General features: G+C 44.3%; 2 protein-coding genes and 1 pseudogene across 2 annotated transcripts in view; 1 reads left to right on the top strand and 2 right to left on the bottom strand.

Moving 5' to 3' along the window:
- LOC143658730 (uncharacterized) overlaps positions 1–14773 on the top strand; it is a 67687-nt gene extending 52914 nt beyond the window's left edge. Inside the window, exons 5-6 of the mRNA XM_077130949.1 lie at positions 8689–8817; positions 11700–14773. Coding sequence (XP_076987064.1) covers positions 8689–8817; positions 11700–12892 — 1322 coding nt within the window. The 3' untranslated portion in view covers positions 12893–14773. The remainder of the gene's footprint in view (positions 1–8688; positions 8818–11699) is intronic.
- On the bottom strand, positions 423–2971 carry LOC143658733 (uncharacterized; annotated as a pseudogene).
- Positions 6408–7295, bottom strand: LOC143658768 (small ribosomal subunit protein eS4, X isoform). The gene has a single exon (XM_077131043.1). It carries the CDS (start codon positions 7271–7273, stop codon positions 6482–6484), a length of 792 nt encoding a protein of 263 aa, XP_076987158.1. The 5' UTR covers positions 7274–7295; the 3' UTR covers positions 6408–6481.
- Positions 14774–15449: the final 676 nt, after the last annotated feature.

Here is a 15449-nt window from a genome sequence, read left to right on the forward strand (position 1 = left end):
TATGCAATGTGGGCTCACTAAAGGTTTTAATTGTAACACTAATATATTATTCCCTTCTAACTCCTCACTGAACACCTCCCAAAGCTGAAATTTCTGATATTTGATAAGTTTCTGCATTAACTGCTATACATTTCTTACACTAATAAATTCTCCTTTTGTGGGTTTCATTTGAATAAAAGACTAGAACATTTCTTACATTATTGCAAAGATAATCTTTCTAATGTTGCTTATCAATATTGAATTAAAATTTGTATTCATATTGGGAAGGTTTTCCCACAATTCATGAGCCTCCTTTGAATTTTTCTTGTTTAGTAATGTCTGAGCTTCAAATTAAACTTTCATTGTAAAAATTAATATTTTCTCCCTGGTGTGTGTGTATATGTGTGTGTGTGTATGTTTCAATGTAGTACTAAAGTTGAACATTAGTTAAAATCTTTTTCATTGTCGTCAATAACATCCATAGGACTTTTTTCCAGCATGGTGTCTCTGGTACTAAACAAAGCTGGTGTCTACGCTAAACATTTTCCGTATTCATCACATCACTACTGTCTTCTCCAGGATGGACTTTCTCATGATCAATAAGATCAGCTTCTTGACTAAAACTTCTGCTGCACTGAACACACCAGCAGTGTTTTTCCCCAGTGTGGATTCTCAGATGTTCCATAGGACCTAAGTCTGTGCTGAAGGCTTTTCACACAGACCACATTTATATGGCTTCTCCCCAGTGTGGATTTTTTGACGATTAATGAGATCAGAGCGCCGACTAAAACTTTTGCCACATTGGTCACATGGATATGGTTTCTTCCCAGTGTGGATTCTCTGATGTAGGATAAGAGTCGAGCATTGACTGAAAGCCTTCCCACACTCATTCCACTTAAATGTTTTTTCCCCAGAGTGGATTCTCTGGTGTTCAGTAAGGTCAGAATTCTGACTGAAACTTTTCCTGCATTGTGTGCGTGGGCATGGGTTTTTTCCAGTGTGAATTAGCTTGTGAAGATTAAGGTCAGAACTCTGACTAAAGGCTTTCTCACAGCTATCACGATGATAAGGCTTTTCTCCAGAGGGCACTCTCTGATGTTCAGCGAGGTCTGAGCTTTGACTAAAACTTTTGTTGCACTGATGACGCGTGTAAGGTTTTTCTCCAGTGTGTGTTCTTTGATGTTTAACAAGGTCTGAACAATGACTAAAACTTTTTGTACAATCAGTACACGGGTAGAGTTTTTCTTCTCTGTGGATTCTCTGGTGTAGCATAAGGTTTGAGCTCTGTCTGAAGGTTTTCCCTTCTCATCACATTCATAGGGTTTTTCACCTGCATGAATTCAATGATGTTTAATAAGATCGGATCTTTGACCAAACATTTGATTGTACTAATTACATGGGTGAGGCTTCTCTCCAGTATGAATTCTTTGATGCAGAATAAGGACCGAGCTCTGATTAAAAGCTTTCCCACATTCATTACATTTATAGGGTTTCTTGCCAGTGTGAATTCTTCAATGTTTAATAAGATACTAATTCTGACTAAAACTTTTGCTACACTGATTATATGGTTTCTTCCCAGGGTGGATTCTCTGATGTAGAATAAGATCTGAGCTTTGACTAAAGGCTTTTCCACACACATCACATTTATATGGTTTTTCACCAGTGTAGATTCTTTAATATTTTATAACACCACAACAACATCTAAAATGTTTGTTACACTGACTACATATATAAGGCTTCTCTCCAGTATGAATTCGCTGATGATTAACCAGTTCTGAGCACCAGCTAAAACTTTTACTACAATGATTACACTGGTAGGGTTCTTCTCCAGTATGGATTCTCTGATATATAACAAGATCTGAGTTCTGATGGAAGACTTTGCCACATTCATCACATTTATAAGGTTTTTCATCAGTCTGGACTCTCTGATGTTTAATAAAGCTTGAGCTTTGACTGAAACTTTTAATACACTAATTATAAGGATAGGGTTTCTTCCCTGTATGATTTCGCTGCTGGAGAATCAGGGCTGAGCTCACGCTAAGGGCCTTTCCACACTTATCACACTCACAGGATGCTCTAGTTTGCCAGCTGCCAGAACACAATATACCAGAAACGGAATGGCTTTTGAAAAGGAGAATTAAATAAGTTGCTAATTTACAGTTCTAAGGCCGAGAAAATGTCCCAATTAAAACAAGTCTATAGAACTGTCCAATCAAAGGCATCCATTCAGGGAAAGATAACTTGGTTCCAGAAGACTGATGAAGTTCAGGGTTTCTCTCTCAGCTGGAAAGGCACATGGCGAACACGGTGTCATCTGTTAACTTATTCTCCTGGCTTCCTGTTTCACGAAGCTCCCTGGGAGGCATTTTCCTTCTTTATCTCCAAAGGTCGCTGGCTGGTGGACTCTGCTTCTCGTGGCTATGTCATTCTGCTCTGCTCTTTTTGAATCTCTCTCATTCTCCAAAATGTTTCCTCTTTTATAGGACTTCAGAAACTAATCAAGACCCACCCAAATGGGTGGAGACATGTCATCACCTAATCCAGCTTAACAATCACTCTTGATTAAATCACATCTCCAGGGAGATGATCGATTACAGTTTCAAACATACAATATTGAATAAGGATTATTCTGCCTTTATGAAATGGGATTTCGATTAAAACATGGCTTTTCTAGGGTCCATACATCCTTTCAAATCAGCACATAGGGTTTCTCCCTATGGGTTCTAGTAAGGCCTGTACTCCAGGCAAAGGTTTCTCCACATTCATCACAGTTGTGCTGTCTTCTTTTAAGAGCTTCTGATACTTTTCATTTAATTTATTCCGCAATCCACAGAATTCTCTGGAGAACATCCTCTTTGGAGGTGCTAGACCCTTCAGTCATTGGTTCAATTTTTGCTATGAGTTCCTCATTTGAAGATGACTCTCGAACCTTAGTCTCACTATCTGAGGGCAGACGGTATTCTCCAGATTCATAATTGAACTGGATCTTCATGAGCTGCAACTGGACTTGACACCCCAGGGAGCAACCTGAGAATTATCATTTTATCTATATGCTTTTCTCGTCCACGTAGGGGTCTGACACCTGGAGGCAACTGGGCACCAGTGGGTTCTGAAGGGAACCACTGAGAATGGAGACGCAGTTTCTGAGGCTAGACAAATTCATGCTGCTCTTTCTGTCACGGTTGGCTGATTCATGTGTTCAACCATGCTTCCCTCCTGCCCCCCACAGCTTCTGGGGTTCATGTGGTTGACGCACAGCCTAGCAAGGGCTGACCCGGCCCTGAGAGAATAGTAGGCCAAGGACCAACAAGCTCGCGGGTCCAGGCGTTGCGCTCAGCGGCAACGTCAGTGGCCTAGACACCTCATGGACCCAAGAATCTGCAAATGACTTCCTGGGGGTGCCATGTGGCTCCACAGGAGGCGAGATCTTCCTTGGCCTTCCTTGGGCCAATATCACTGACACCTCAACATGTTCTCTGGGTTCCTCAAAGTGAGGCTTTTTTACAGTTTATATCCTTCCTTGTAAGAAAAGTCAAACTGTTTGGCTGCTGAACCATTAGTGTTTAAGTACAGGGCGCTAGGAGATTACAAGATATGTAGGCAATGCCCCAGATGACCTTTCTAGAATTGGAAAAATTCTAAATTCCCAAACACTTATGGCTCCAAGGGCTTCAAATGAGGGGCTGTGAACCTCTCCGAGAAGAGGATCTGGTTTCCCTTCTGGAATTGAGCCCTGGGAGGATGTGAGTGTTGAAGTTGTGCCTTCAATCTCCCAACCGCCAGAAGCCAGAGAAAAAGCCACAATGCAAAGAAGAAAGTACAGAGTGATGGGAGAACCCAAACCTGATGCCCCAGCCTGAGCCCTGCATCCAGCCAGACTTGAAGCCTGATTAACCCTCAGGCTCTTCAGTTTCCTAAGCCAGAAAGTTTCTTTTCCCTTATGCCAACTTGGATTGGGTCATCTATCCAAGGAGTCCGGCTGTTGGCCAAAATTTTTAGTGTGACTTTTCAGACCCAACCACAGGGCATTACGACAGCTTTCCCTGGAGGCCTCCCAGGGACAGTGCTTTGCAGTCTCTGAAGGGAGGGCAGTCAAAGACTCAGGCCCCCTGGCCAGTCTGGTTCTTACCTAGATCTGCCCTCCCAACTCCAGCCCTTCCCCAAACGGCCTCTGCTAAGACCTGCTTATTCCTGGGGAGGAGGGGGAGCCCTTGAAGATATGTTTCTTGGCTCTGACTCAGTACTCGGGACTTGCCCACTTCCAGCCTCTCTCACCTTCTTGCAGTTCCCAGGTCCATAAAACTGTGGGAGCCTTTTGCTCGGGTTGCCCTCGGCAGTGTAAGGACCCCCATCCAGTCCTTATTCAGTGGTGGTGTTCTATGGGGGAAAGTGGAACAGGGGGAGATGGTGCTTTTTTTTTTTTTTTGCTTATACCATAGCAGTGAGGAAAGGCTTGACTGCTGTTTTCCTTTGGGCGTGTTGTCTTAATAGGTTATTTTCAACACCTGGTAGCTCAGCTCAGCCCTCTCAGCGCAGCTCAGCTTCTGACACTCTAATTTGAAAGAGATAAATCCTCAGGCCCACCACCTGCTAAGGGCAAGGCATGGCAGATAAAGCTCCTCTGGCTCTTGTGTTCCGAGTCATTGACCCAGATTCTTTGAGCTGGGTTGGACGGCCCTGCCTCCACATGGGAAACTCCCAGCTTTCTCCAGGGTCATAAGGGCCACGTATATCTCCATGTGGGAGGTCTCTGGGCCTCACTCTCCTTGGACCCAGAACCAAACTCCTGCTCTTCCTCTCCAGTCCTTTCCCTCCCCTTGGCTCCTCACTTAGGAAAGAGCACCACTCTCCAGCCAGCACCTGGGGGTCAACTCATATCCTTTCTTTCCAACAACCCCCAATATATCCAGTCAATCAAGACACTTTGTCAACCCTGCCTCCAAAATACAGCCAGACTCTGACCTTCACTTACTACCTCCACTGCCATTGCTTTGGCAAGAGCCACCATTGTCCCTGCTCCCTGCTTCCATAGAGAGCCCTGGCTCAGGCTTCATCTTTGCCCACCTGGACCCTTGCCCCAGCCTCCTTCCCACCTTCAGTCTCTTCCTTCCAGTCCTCTTCCCAAGTGGCCCTAGAAGGGTCTTATATTGACCCTCTTTCTTCCCAGTCCTGCTGGGACTCCCCAGCAGCCTCTGGAGAGAGCCCCAGCCTTTGTAACTGGTGTCCGAGGCCCTGCATGGCCTGCATCCCACAGACCACTAAACCCAATCTTGTCCTATTCTCAGTACTGCTCCTGCACCACCCCCTCTATGCTCAATGCCCTAGCCACGATGACTTTCTATGTCCCCTCCTCTCCATTGCCACAGAGACAGAGCCTTGCCCTCTCCCACCTGTACCACTTCCCCAGCTTCCTCCCTGGCCTCCCTGCCTCCAGTTCATCTTCAATACTGCTCTCTATATTTCTCCCCTTACCAGCAGCCGTATAAAAGCAGACACTACATCGCATCAAAATGCTTCCATGCTTGACAAACATTAGCTATCAACAAGGGACCAAAGGGCTTGATAAACTCACCAGGAGAACATGGCAGCACAGACTTGAGCCTTATATTCCCAAGAGATCACAGGAATGAATGCCAAAATATGACGCATGCATCAGTCTTGACATCTTACTTTTTGCAGAGGGAAGGATTTTGAACCTGCTACTTTCTAATATCTCCCTTAGAAAACAGAGGAGATGCAACTCATGGGACCCCACATGGGAAAGGATCGGATGTCATCACTGTTAATCACCTACAGTGAGTGAGGGAGGTGGGTCATCTCGCAAAGGGGAGAAGCAGCGACTAGAGGTACCCACAGTGCTCTGTATGGTCCCACTGATGTGAACCGACATTCGAGAATAAGCTTGGAATATGTCATTGGTAACAGAGTCCAGCAGGAGTTAGAAACAGGGTAAGATAATGGGTAATTGGAACTGAAAGGATACAGACTGTGCAACAGGACTAGATACAAAAACTTAAAAATGGACAGCACAATAATACCTAATTGTAATGTAATTATGTTAAAACACTGAATGAAGCTGCATCTGAGCTATAGTTTTTTGTTTGTTTGTTTGTTTGTCTTTTGTTTTTTTCTTTTTCCTTTTCTTTTTTTATTATTATTATTATTTTTATTTTTTCTCTATATTAACATTCTATATCTTTTTCTGTTGTTTTGCTAGTTCTTTTCCTAAATCGATGCAAATGTACTAAGAAATGATGATCATGCATCTATGTTCTGATGTTAAGAATTACTGACTGCATATGTAGAATGGAATGATTTCTAAATGTTGTGTTAATTTCTTTTTTTCTTTAATTAATAAAAAAATTCTCAGAAACTTGATGAAAAGTCAATTACGGTTTCTCATTTAATAACATTTTTTTTTTCCAGGAGCAATTAATCATACTTTATTATTAATTAGCCACATAAAGAGTTCTTTCTCCATCCATGTCACCTAAAGATCATTTCACCCACTGCTCTGTTTTGCTGCCAGCCTCTTGTCTCTCTCTTCAGCAATTGTGAGGCGGATACCTTTTCCTCGTGGAAGAGAAATCCACGGCTTGTTGCCTTTGCCAATAACAAAAATGTTGGAAAGCCGGGTGGCAAAGCTGTTGCCGTTGGCATCTTTCACGTGAACCACATCAAAAGAACCAGGATGTCTCTCTCTGTTGGTGATCACACCAATTCTTCCCAGATTAGCACCTCCAGTAACCATACACAGGTTACCAGTATCAAATTTTATGAAATCGGTAATCTTGCCTGTCTCCAAATCAATTTGAATGGTGTCATTCACCTTGATGTGGGGATCAGGGTAGCGGATGGTACGAGCATCATGGGTTACCAGATGTGGGATTCCTTTTGTGCCTACAAAGATCTTCCTCACTTTGCACAACTTGTACTTGGCCTCCTCAGGTGTAATACGATGAACAGCAAAACGACCCTTGGTATCATAGATCAGACGGAAATTCTCTCCTGTCTTGTCAATGCTGATGACATCCATAAAGCCAGCAGGATAAGTTATATCAGTTCGGACCTTGCCATCAATTTTTATGAACCGCTGCATACAGATTTTCTTTACTTCATCTCCTGTTAGGGCGTACTTAAGTCTGTTTCTTAAGAAAATGATGAGAGGGAGACACTCTCTCAGTTTATGGGGGCCAGTGGATGGACGAGGAGCAAACACACCCGTCAGTTTGTCCAGCATCCAATGCTTTGGAGCTGCTACACGCTTCAAATGCTTCTTTGGACCACGAGCCATGGCTGCGCTAGGCACGGAAAGAGTTTTTCTCATTTAATAACATTTTATTTTAATATTATCTAAAAAAATAAATATTATGCAAAGTTGTTTTACTGAAAAAATACTCCCCATTCCTCCCTTCCCTCAGCCCCAGGTAAACTCCATTCTTCTTTCTGTATCTGTGAATCCACTTATTCTAGGTTTTCATGTAAGTGGAATCATATACTATTTGTCCTTGTGTGTCTGTCTTCTTTAGCTTCTTTCTTCTTGAAAAAATGTCTTCAAGATTCGTCCATGTTGTTGCAGATATCAGAACTTCATTCCTTTTTATGGCCGAATAATATTCCATTGCATGGATAGACTACATTTACTTTGCCATTTGTCAGTTGATGGATGTTTGGGTCACTTTCTTTTGGTTCTCCATTTTATAAACAAGGAAACTGAGGCAGAAAGAGGTGACGTAACTTGCCCAATGCTCTCTCTCCCTCTTTTTCTCTTTCTCTCTCTTTACTGTTTTTTTAGTCCCTCTCTTTTGACATTTATGAAGGACTGTACTTGGGGAAATTGTCCCATGAAGGCTGAGCTGCCCTGCCACCCTCATATAATAGTTTTTCCCTCTCAGAGGACTAAGCATGATCATCTGGAAAGGCTGTGTCTATAGCTTCCATTCTAAGGCAGGTATTTCCTGGGCTGGTGCCCTCTTCCTTGAAGTGAGCTGTGTGTCTTCAGGAGAACTTGCCCATCTGCAAAGCCCTGGCTTGGAGCCTTTTTGCTGTACTCTGTTTTGCTCACAGTCCAGGCAGAGCTTGTCACCTTGTTTCCCAAATGACGCAAAGCTGTTCAGCGCCCTGCTCTTTTTACTCAGCAGTATGTCTTGGAGGTCGTTCCATGTCAGCTCACTCTTTATAATGAGCATTGCATGGATGCCCCTTTCTTTACTTAACCAGCCCCTTTGGTGGATACCTGGGTCGTTTTCACCATTTGCTATTTGAAACAGTGAAGCAGTCACTAGCCATGTTGCAAATAACCCTCTATGCTAGTGTATTTAGAGGATGCATTTCTGGAAGTCAAGCCAGTGGACCCAAGGATTTCCACTTGGGATTTGGATGGCATTACCAAGGAACCCTCTCTTGTGGTTCGCCTAGCACGTGGCCCCATAAGTGACTAGGAGTGCCTGTTTCCAAACAGCCATGCCAGCACGGGGTTTTTTTATTTCCTGAACTTTGCCAATTTGGTATGGAAGCACTGAGCATCTTAGAACACCTAGTAAGATGCTCAACATACATCTCTCCTCAACTCTACAACCACATCTCTGACCTTGAACCCATGCCTGATCCTATGTAGAATTTCGGAGTCAAAGTCTATAGTCTTATTCAAAGCGTCTGTAATACTAAACCAAGAGGATGAGTAACATTTCTCTTTTTCATTTCCTTCAGGTTGGAAAACCAGGATGGAGGCCATAGTGTCACCTGCAAAGGAAAGCCCTTCTGAAGAGCCCAGGGCAGGGACCATGGAGATGAATGTGCCCTCACCCCATCCCAGAGGCCAGAGTGGAAATTCTAAAGGTAAGACCAACTGGAACCATTGTTGGAGGGAAAAGGTTGTAGATGTGATGAGCTCAAGGGAGGCAAAACCATGAGAAGTACCACCATGCACCCAGTCATCCACCTAGGATCCCGGAGTCCACTCCACCTCTGTCCTTTCTTCTTTCCACCATATTCAATGCAGCCCCTTAAGCAGCACTGTCCTATGGAACTCTCAGCAGTGATGGAATGTCCTAGATCTGTACCATCCAACATGGGCACCACCAGTCCCGCGTGGCTGTCGAGCACTTGAAATGTGCCCAGGGCCACTGAGAACATGGATTTTTGTTGTTTTTACTTGTTTAAAAGTGAGGAATGTGATCCCTTTAAAAGAAAAAATTGTTGTGGTAACATATAACACAAACTATTCCATTTTAAACCACTTTCATGGGTACAATTCAGTGATATAAATTGTATGTACATTTATTGCTGTTTTGTATATAGGTTCTTTTTCACACAAAAAAAGAAAAAATATTCTATTGTGATGATTAAAAAAATTTTCCTTCTAGCCTTCTATATTCTGGAGCAGCTAGAAGGAGAAATCTGAGAGGATGTATGGTAGCCCATGACAAACTCTGGGATCTGTCCTGTGACTCCCTGATAGTGTCTTGAAAACTATTGCTTTTTTCTTTCTTTGCTTTGTATATATGTTATATTATACAATTTTAAAAAGTTAAAAAAAATTGCATTTACAGTATTTTGCTGCCATTCCCGCCATCCACTACCAACACTTTTTCAGTTCCCTAGACAGGAACGCTCCCCTTTGAGTGATAACTTCTCATTCTTACCCCTCCCCTAAGCCCACTTAACCTGTTATTTGTTTTCATTATGAATTTGCTTATTCTGTTCTGTTTCTTATAAGTGGAGTTATAGAATATTTGTCCTTTTACTTTTTTTTTTTTTACATGGGCAGGCGTACCGGGAATCTAACAAATATTTGTCCTTTTGTCTCTGGTTTATCCCATTGAGCATGACGTGTTTGAGGTTTGTCCATGTCATAGCACGTATCAGAACTTCATTCTTTTTCACAGCCAAGTAATATTTCACGGTATGGGTCAACCACATTTTGTTGATCCATTCATCTGCTGACGGACACTTGGGTTGCCTCCACCTTTTCGCTGTGATGAATAATTCTGCTATGAATGTTGTTGTAGGGGAACTGGATTTTTTTTTTTTTGGCTCTTAAAAAAGGGAATTTAATAAGTTATAATTTTACAGTTCTAATCCTATAAAATTGTCCGAACTAAGGCATCCAGGGAAAGGTACCTTAATTCAAGGAAGGCTGATGATGAGTCAGAAACACCTGTCAGCTGGGCAGTCACGTGGCTGGCATTTGCTGGTCCCTTGCTCCTGGGCTCCGTTGCCTTCAGCCTCTGTTCCTGTGAGGGTTCCTCACTTTGCTTCACCAGGGCTGGATTTCATCTCTTGGCTTCCCTCGGCTCTCTCCAGGTTCTGGCTTGCTTCACATCTCATGGCAACATCTCCTGGGCTCCAAGCATCTCCAGACATCTGTGTCTCTGCTCTCCAGGTGTTGGCATCTGTGTCAGCTCTGGGCTCTGTTGGCTCTGTCTTTTCTGGCTCTCTCCAAAATGTTTCCTCTTTTTTTTTTTTAATTTTTTATTAATTTTAAAAAAATAACAAGAAAGAAACACTAACATTCTGAATATATGCTCATTCCATTCTACATATATCATCAGTAATTCACAATATTATCACATTGTTGCATATGCATTATCATGATCATTTCTTAGAACATTTGCACCAATTCAGAAAAAGAAATAAAAAGACAACAGAAAAATAAAATGAAAACAGAAAAAAAAATTTTACATACCATACCCCTTACCCCTGGGAACTGGATTTTTAATTGCCATTAATTTAAATAACCACCGGTGCTCAGCAGCCACCAAATTGGACAGGGAAGACTTGAGAAGACAGGGTAGTGAGAGCTTGGACTCTGGGGCCCGCCTCCCAAGTTCAGTTTGCAGCTCTAGCACTTTCTGTGCCCTTTCTAAACACAGCAGTTTCAGGCCTGTGCTGGTAACCCATACACCCACTCAGTATGTCACCATACTTCCTAAGAACGAGGACTCCCTCTTACATAACCGCAGTCTGGTAATCCACTTTAGTAAACCTAACATTGATGCAGTACTTGTTAATCTATGGTGGGTGAGGCAATTTTATCACTTGACCCACTAATATCTTTTTACTGTTATTTAAAAGTATTTACCTTTCCTTCTAGGAGGGTGGCACTGCCAGGGTCAGAGCTACATCTGTCTTGTTCATCCTCATGTCCCCAGGGCTATGCAAATGGCATGTCATAGGCCATTAGGCAGAAAAGGACTCGCACCCAAGGCTGCGAACTTGGACTTCGGGGCTTCCTGTCATTCCTTGGACTGATAAGCCTGGATCACTGTCCCCAAATTTTTGTGCTGAAAGTGTGGTTTGTGCTCAATTCCTGCTTTCCTTCCAGGATTCTGGAATCTGGGTAAATGCCAGGTAGAGGGTGCCTCTGTGACCAACCCTGAATAAAAACTCTGGGCACTGGGTTTCTAGTGAGCTTCCCTGGTAGATATTTCACACATCTTGTCACAACCAGAGGAATTGAGTGCCGTCTGCGTAACTCTCTGGGGAGAGGTCTCTTGGAAGCTTGCACCTGTTTTTTCTGGACTTCATCCACCTGTGTCTTTTCCCTTCACTTTGTATCTTTTCAGTATAATAAATCATAGTCATGGGTATAACTCTGGGCTGAATTCTGGAAGGGGAGTCCTCCTGGCAAATGAGTGAACTTAGGGGTGGCCATGGGGAACCCAACACCATCCTTAATCAACATTCGTGGCAGGAACTAACAAATCTTTTTTCCACAGGAGAGCAGACTGCCCCCTGCGGGCCCTGTGAACAAAGCCCACGACAAGTTTCAGACCAAAATGAATCCCAAGTGAGTAATGTGGATGCAGAAAGCTTTGAATGTCCAGACAGTGGGAAAACCTTTGCAACCCCTTTGAAGCATTTGCGACGATGTCAGAATGCACCTACCATCCATGGACCCCCTAGGGGTCGTGACTATGGGAAACTCCTGGATCAGAGCTCACCCACTGTCCAATATCCATTTGCTTCCCCCAAAGGGAGGCCCTACAAGTGTACTGAATGTGGCAGGGCCTTTAGCCGGAGCTCCAACCTGACAGCCCACCAGCAGATCCACACAGACGGGAAGCCGTACCTGTGCGGTGAGTGTGGTAAGGCCTTCCGCCGCAGCACCTACCTGGCCCAGCACCGGAGGATCCATAGCCAGGACAAGCCATTTGTGTGTGGCGAGTGTGGGAAAACCTTCCGCCTCAGCACCTACCTGGCCCAGCACCAGAGGGTCCACCTGCAGCAGAAGCCGTTTGCATGTGGCAAGTGCGGTAAGACCTTCTGCTACCGCTCGGCCATTGCCCAGCACCAGGTCACTCACTTGGGCGAAAAGCCCTATGAGTGTGTGGAGTGTGGTGAGGCCTTTGGCCGCAATGCCCACCTCAGGCGCCACCAGCAGACGCACACGCAGGAGAAACCCTACACCTGCAGCGACTGTGGGAAAGCCTTCAGCAACAGCTCCACCCTCATCCAGCACCAGGTCACCCACACAGGTGAGAAACCCTTCGAGTGCAGGGAGTGCGGTGAGGTCTTCGGTCGCAGTGCCAATCTCAGGCGCCACCAAAGGACACACACCCAGGAGAGACCATATGAGTGCAAGGATTGTGGGAAAACCTTCAGGCACAGCTCCACCCTCTTTGGTCACAGGTCTACCCACACGGGCGAGAAGCCCTACAGGTGTGACACGTGTGGAGCAACCTTCAGCCGGAAAACGATCCTCAAGCAACATGAGAGGCTCCACACTGGTGAGAAACCCTACACATGTACCATGTGTGGAAAGTCTTTCCGCCTTCGCTCCAAGCTCAACCAGCACCTCATTGTGCACACAGGTGAAAAGCCCTACATGTGCAGTCAGTGCAAGAAGGCCTTCACTCAGTCATCAACCCTGATTCGACACCAGCGAAGTCATGCTGGCAGGACATCGTAGCTGCTGAGCAAATGCCCAGAGGTCAGTATGGTTGTGCTCTTTGAACCAGATAGCCTGATCCTCTCGCTTCCACAAACTCAGTGTGTGTTTGTGGGTAAACCATCTGGCAGCTCTGGGCATAGGTCTTGCCCTGTCACACAACTTTAATGGACTTGGTGACCCAGTGGGTCTCAACAGTGTCTTACAGTTCATGAAATGCCAAGAAGTTTTTAAGCTTGGTGGAAGCCTTGCAAGATCCCAGCCACATGACCCACTATTGATTTGGACATGAACCTGGAAACCCTGACAGCGGCTGAAGCTTTGAGAGGCCAGCTACCTACCGCCCCAACTCCAGTGGCATCTGGGTGGGGAGATGTGGCCACCGAGTGCCAGGACATTTCCTCTGTGTAGCTGGATCTGAGGTTGCTGATGGTGGAGGACTCCAGTGGGGCCTCTGAGTTCCAGCCTTTCGTGAGGTGCTCTTAGCAGGAGTTTTGCTTCTGACGAGGCATTCCTACTGCTGAACCATTGGGGAAGGACTTGGCTGCTGCCTTATATCTCAACTCCACGTGACTTGAATCAGCTGTTGAGCGTCGGGTTTTGCCATCCTATTCTTCCTTGGCATGGGTTCCTTTAGCTGATTTCTTGCTTTTATTACATTTAGTCTTCTACCTGTTGTTGAAAGTGGCAGATTGGAAGGGTAATTCATGTAGATGATTGCCAGCAGTCCATGACCTGAGGCCTGAAAGTCCGTGACCCCTGACCCCATGAGAAAAGGCTGATAATATTGCCATATTTAACTACCACGATGAAAAATTCAGAAAACCTCCCCACTGAGCTGAACTGTCCCCACATCCTGTTGGTCCCAGCAGCAGCGGTGTATCTCATCTCAGTGCTTTATTTTCCTGTGACAAAAGGCATGGGCTGAAATTCATAGTCTGTCCTCCATAAAGGTTTGGTGTCACGTGGCGGACCGAGCCACCTGCAGAAAAGTGGGAAGTGGTGGGGTGCAGGGAAGCAGAGTGGGATTGGGGCCCGGAAGAGCAGCCCTTTATTTGGTGCTTGTGAGGGTGTCCCTTGGCCTCACAGAGCCTCAGGCTCCTTAGCTGTCAAGCTGGGATCATGATACCTACGTTGGACATGAGGTTCCTAGAAGAAAGAAGGAGGTGGAGCTCAGGGTGACCTCTTAAGTCTCACCAAGACCAGTGGGTCTCAACCGTGATGGTATTTGAGGGTCCTGGGGCTGCCGTAACAAAGCGCCACAAACTAGGTGGCGTAAAACAATAGAATTGTGTTGTCTCACAGTTTGGGAGGCCAGAAGCCAGAAATCAAGGTGTGGGCACAGCCAGGCTCCCTCTGAACCCTGTTAGGGAACCTCCTTCCTTGCCTCTTCCAGTGGTGATGTTTGCCAGCCATCCTTGGCTTCCTGCATCACTGTAGGCTCTGCCTCTCTCTTCACATGCCCTTGTCCCCTGCACTTGTTTTTTAATTCCCTTCTCATAAGGATACCGGCCATGTTGGATACAGACCCACCCTCATCCAATTTGGCCTCATTTTAACTCGTCACATCTTCAGAGACCCTATTTCCAAATAAAGTGGCATTCACAGAACTGGGGGGTTAGGAGTTGACCTTGTCTTTGGAGAGTATATAATTCAATCCATAAGAGATGCCTCTAAGGCATTGGGGGTCCTGGTCAGTTTTGAGGTGTCCTCTGTGTGGTTCTGATAATGGTACCAAAGATTATAGTAATTTGTTTTAAAATGTAAACAAGAATGGATTTAGTCCTCTCCCCCCTCATTTGATTTAAGTGGAGACTTAAATCAACTAGTTCTTAATTTTAACGACATCTAATTTGTCTGTTTTCTTTTTTCTTTTCTTGCTCATGTTTTTGGTGTCTTATCTAACAGCCGAAGAGAATAACTTTTCTCACTGTGTGAGAAAAGTGCATCTGTGCATCTGCGATATTTAATATAGCATCACCTTCCAGTATGTTGGTGTGTGTGCCATACTTTAGGAAACACTGTTAAAAGAAAGAGTTCTGTGGCTAAAGAAATAGAAAACTTGAAAATCATTACTTTTTTTTTGAATCCCAATTTTTGAGAAGAAATCCCAATTTTTGAGAAGAAAAGGAAATGGATTTTTCCAAAAAGTATTCAGAAGGTATTAGAGATACCTTATCTAGACTACCCCATCATGTAAAATACCAGACTCTACACATGTAAGGAAGAAAAGGAAGCTAATGCGTATTGGGTGCAAGGGTTAACTACAGGGTAGTGATGGGATAGAGAAGAGGAAATTTCTTCTTTTCTTCTGTACACTTTTGTATTACTCAAATCTGTTAAAAGAATGTATTTATGCATTGTTTCTGTAACATAATATGATACCTGTTCCTGGTGGAAAATCCTGGAAAGTGTGAGGACGAAACTGAAATCATTTATATAGAAACAAACATTCTGAAGATTTGGGTGAATTTCTTTCTAGTCTTTTTTCTGTCACCATTGAATATTTTTTTAATCTTCTAAGTATAATTGCTGCTTATCACTTAATATTATATCATGAGCCCTTCCCAACGTCACC

The sequence above is a fragment of the Tamandua tetradactyla genome, chromosome 16, assembly GCF_023851605.1.
Source record: "Tamandua tetradactyla isolate mTamTet1 chromosome 16, mTamTet1.pri, whole genome shotgun sequence".
NCBI lineage: Eukaryota > Metazoa > Chordata > Mammalia > Pilosa > Myrmecophagidae > Tamandua > Tamandua tetradactyla.